The sequence below is a fragment of the Dipodomys ordii genome, unplaced genomic scaffold, assembly GCF_000151885.1.
Source record: "Dipodomys ordii isolate 6190 unplaced genomic scaffold, Dord_2.0 Scaffold14, whole genome shotgun sequence".
Classification (NCBI taxonomy): domain Eukaryota; kingdom Metazoa; phylum Chordata; class Mammalia; order Rodentia; family Heteromyidae; genus Dipodomys; species Dipodomys ordii.
The window spans coordinates 6,953,835-6,958,598 of record NW_012267230.1 but is presented as its reverse complement, the minus strand read 5'-3'; the positions used below and the strand labels follow the sequence as shown (position 1 = coordinate 6,958,598).

The window sequence follows — 4,764 nt, the reverse complement described above, 5'->3', positions numbered from 1 at the left end:
AGGAAGGAAGGAAGGAAGGAAGGAAGGAAGGAAGGAAGGAAGGAGGGAAGGAAGGAAGGAAGGGGAAGAAAGTCTGACATTTTCTCCTTCCCCTCTGTCTACAGATTTTAAAAAAGAAGATCCTGGAGTGACTACAAATGCAGGCTTGTTCTAGCAGTCCAGGTTGAAGATTCTACTAGCATGTCTGCCTACAGTAGGCATCGTGGCTATGAGGAGGATGCAGATTACCCCAACTATCTGGGGTGTCAGAACCCAATGCAAGGATATTCGAAAACCCAGGGCTACCCCATCACCGGACGCAACCCCTACTCTGCAGGTTCCAGGATGAACCCCGACTACCCAGGGTCTCTCGCAGAGCCAGATTATCCTGAATCTACTGCTTATCTGAGCAACAGCACGAATCCCTATGCTGAAGGTTCCAGAACAGGTTCAGATAATTACACATCTCGGCAAGAGCCAGATTATTTTGGCTTTTCAAGGAATCCATCATCCAGAGAGCCTGACTCCCCTAGATGGCAACCGAATCTTGATATTGCCAGCTCCAGGACACATCCACGCTATTTGGGGTCCTTGGGAGAACCCGACTACCCTGGAGCTCAGGATCGCTCCCGCCAGCCTTCCTCCAGAGATGATTCCAGCCACCGAGGCCCCAGAAGGATGCTAGAACACCCTAGTTCCAGAGTCAGTCCCTACACAGACTCCCTGGCCGAGCCTGACTATCCAGGTGCTCACCATCAGCCTAACACTCTACTCGTATTTGAGAAACCAGTCTACCCTAGTTCTGAGGATGATGTAGACCCCGCAAATTTCTGGGGGGAACCTGATTACCCAGGTGCTGAGGATGGTCACCGTTATGGCTCTTCTGAGACCCCAGGAACAGCCAGAGGGTAAGTTCTGTCACGGGTGGGATCCGAGTATGGGATCAAGTCACTGAGGCTTGGTCAGTGGGGTTTGGATGAAGGGCAGGTTCTATGACCGGAAGTTGTGGGCCACAACTCTCAGCCTTAAGCTCCAAGCCCTTACTGGAAATTCACATCTCTTCTCAGACACCTACCTCTGCCTTGCCCAAGCCCTGAAAGATAACTGTCTTTCCATTGTTTTATCTCTCTACATTACCAGTGAGGCTGACGTCATGATTCAGTGGTCATAAATCCAGATGTTGTAACCAGAATCACATCAACAGTAATGGATTTTCATTGGGATGACATTAAAGATCTATTGAATTTAGTTGCTTAGAAAAAAAGTTTGGTGGTCTTAGAGATTGAAGCCAAGACTTCATGTAAACCAGATAAATGCTGTACCATTTAGCCATGCCCAAACTTTAGTTGTGTGTATATGTGTATGTGTGCACACATGCACACATGTATGTGAAGGCAGAGCCTGAGAGCTGTCCCTGAGTTTTATTTGCGCAAGGCTTGTGTTCTACCACTTGGGCCATAACTCTATTTCTGGCTTTTTTTGGGTTGTTTTTGTTTTTTGTTTTGCCAGTCCTGGGGTTTGAACTCAGGACCTAGGCACTGTCCCTGAGCTTCTTTTGCTCAAGGCTAGCACTCTACCACTTGAGCAACAGCACCACTTCCAGCTTTTTCTGTTTATGTGGTACTGAGGAATTGAACCCAGGGCTTCATGCATGCTAAGCAACCACTCTACCACTAGGCCACATTCCGGTCCCTGGCTTTTTTTTTTTTTAATTGAACATAAGAGTCACTTGAATTTCCCTCCTGGACTGGCTTTGAACCATGCTCCTCAGATCTCAGCCTCCTGAGTAGCTAGGATTACAGGCATGAGCCACCAGCACTAACAAAGTTTACCAAGTACAGTTATTGACAGCATTCATTAAGTGACTTAGTTGTACCAAATCTGTTTTTTTTTTCAGTATATTCACAAGACATTTCTTTAGCCAATATTTTTTGTTGAATCTACAAAAAATTTATCACATATTTTTTTCACTAGTCTGAGTCTTGGCACTTGATATTTATATCAGTGATATTAATGAAATTTATTTTATTTTATTTTTAACTCTGTCATGCCACTACAGGTCAAGAATTTGAGGACAGCCGGGCATTTGTGGCTCCTGCCTGTAATCCTAACTACTCAGGAGGCTGAGATCTGAGGATTGCAGTTCAAAGCCAGCCCAAGCAGGAAAGTACATGAGACTCTTATCTCCAATGAACCACCAGAAAACTGAAAATGGTGCTATGGCTCAAATGGTAGAGTGCTGGCCTTGAGCTGAAGAGCTCAGGGACAGTGCTCAGGCCCAGAGTTCAAGCCCTATTACCAGAAAAGAAAAAAAATAAAAGAGTCTGAGAACAGCCCAAGTTACATAGTAAGACTCATCTCCAAACAAAACAAAACAAAATAGTGACTTGCATTCCTTTCCAGGAAGAAGGTTGTAGAACTTGGGTGTGCAATAATCCAAATGTCTTTAGGATGCACTAAAGTGAGAATTAAGTAGAACTAACAGGAACAGGTCAAAATCCTTTCTTAGTCTAACCTCTTAATGCCTGACTCACCATCCTAAGACATACCTTTGGTCCTGTCCCTCTGATTTGCATCTTCCATAGGTGTTCATAACAGAAAGAGAAAGGTCACATGGCTGCATTTACAAAACACAACTGAGAATGAATGGTGCTGACATCAGATGCCAGCCCCAAACCAGCCTGACCCGTCTTTCTCTCCCGTCCCCTCCCTCCCTCCCTCACCCTGTATTCCAGGTCAATGTTTTTTGACCTTGGATGGGTCTTTGAATTGTTTTACTACCTATAGATTATATATATATATATATATATAACCATATAAATATATGTGTGAATATAACTATATATACATATATATGTGGGTGTGTGGATAGATGGAAGAATAGATGGTTGAATGGTTAAATGGGTGAATGGATGACTGAATGGGTAAATGGATATATAGATAGATAGATGGGTGAATGAATGGATGGATGGGTGGATGGATGGATAGCTAAATGGATGGGTGTATAGATGGATGCATGGTTGACAGTTTGGGTAGACAGATATGTTGATGGGTAAATGAATGAATTGATGGATGGATGGGGTGGAGTGGATGGATGATTGCCCTCTCCATTTATGGATGGATGATCATCATTTGGGGATTTCAAGATGCCCATCAGAATCCTCCTCAGCCCACCCTCATTCCATTGCAGGAAGGATGGCTCCTTGGGCTTCCTTAGGAGAGAGGATGAAGATTACTCTGAAAGCATTGAAATGGCCTCCATGCAGCTGTCACCTCCACATGGCCGCTATCTGCCAGGCGCTCCTGCCATGGGCCACGGTAAGCACATCACATGCTGGCAGGGGGTTCTGGCAGCAGAACTGGCATCTCCCTCTCTCCTGAGATGCCCTTCTTAGACACAAGACTGGAGGCAAACCAGCGACTTGGGGAGCCAAGTGTCAGCCATGCTCAAAGAAGTCCAGGTCAAGTGTGTGGAAATGGGCCTGTGCACAAACCCTGGGTCTGCCCGAGGAACACACCACCTATCACTAGCCTGGAAAAACCCCCAAATGTAAAATCCTATTCTTGTGGCAGGGCTGTAGCTAGAATCCAGACAGAGCTTCCTGCATGGTGGGCAAGCAGGTGCTTTTCCACTGAGCCCCGCCCCTGCCAACACATTCACAATTTTTTTTTCCTAGTCCTGGAGCTTGAACTCAAGGCCTGGGAACTATCCCTGAGCTTCTTTTGCTCATGGCTAGCGCTCTACCACTTGAGCCACAGCGCCACCTCCAGCCTTTTCTGTGTATATGGTACTGAGGAATCGAACCCAGAGCTTTATGCATGCTAGGCAAGCACTCTAGCACTGAGCCACCTTCCTAGCCCCAACATTCACCACTTGAATATGCTCATTGCGTTCCCTAAATCATGTGGTCAAAGCATTGTGAGCAAAACCAGTTGTAAGTTGGAAGCCATCTGCACAAATGGAAAACAACCTGCACATCTGCATGGAAAATATTTGAGTGCACAAATATTTGTGGGTCATGCCAGGGATATGGAAGACATTGAGGTGACCCATTCCCAATTGAGGTGGTGGCTGGGCTGGGGTAGAGGGACTCTTGAAAGGCCAGAAAATGATCTTAACTCTTCTTATTCATAAAGCACAGGTAGATACACATAGAGCACATAGATAAGTGTCCAGCATCTCTGTGGTATGAAAAGCTGATGGTAGTTGGGTGCTGGTGACTCACACCTATCATCCTAGCTACCCAGGAAGCTGAGATCTTTTTCTACCCAGCCTGGGCAGAAAAGTCCCTGTGAGACTCTTTTTATTTTTGTTTTATTTTTGTCAGTCATTGGGTTTGAACCTAGGGCCTGACTGCTGTACGTGAGATCTTTGACTCAAGGCTAGTGCTCTACCACTTGATCCACAGTTCCACTGCCAGTTTTTTTGAGTCATTAATCAGAGATAAAAGTCTCATGGGAACTTTTCTGCTCAGCCTGGCTTTTGAATTGTAATCCTCAGATCTTAGTTCCTGAGTAGCTAGGATTACAGACCTGAGCCACCAGCACCTGGCTCCTCATGAGATTGTTTATCTCCAGTTAACTACTCAAAAACTAGGAGTGGAGCCATGGCTCAATAGCGTAGAGTGCTTAAGGACCTGTGCTCAAGCTCCATGACAGAAAAGAAAAAAATTAAAACAAAACAGTTTAAAAAAAAAGAACTAGGATAAGAATATGCATGTAAGGGCTGGGAATATAGCTTAGTGGTAGAGTGTTTGCTTAGCAGCATGAAGCCCTGGGTTCCAT

At 45.3% G+C, this 4,764-nt stretch overlaps 1 protein-coding gene across 1 annotated transcript in view; it reads left to right on the top strand.

Moving 5' to 3' along the window:
- Positions 1-180: 180 nt before the first annotated feature.
- Positions 181-4,764, top strand: part of Tmc5 (transmembrane channel-like 5) — a 48,238-nt gene continuing 43,654 nt past the window's right edge. Inside the window, 2 exon segments of the mRNA XM_013011193.1 lie at positions 181-914; positions 3,149-3,297. Of these exon segments, the coding sequence (XP_012866647.1) occupies positions 181-914; positions 3,149-3,297 (883 nt within the window).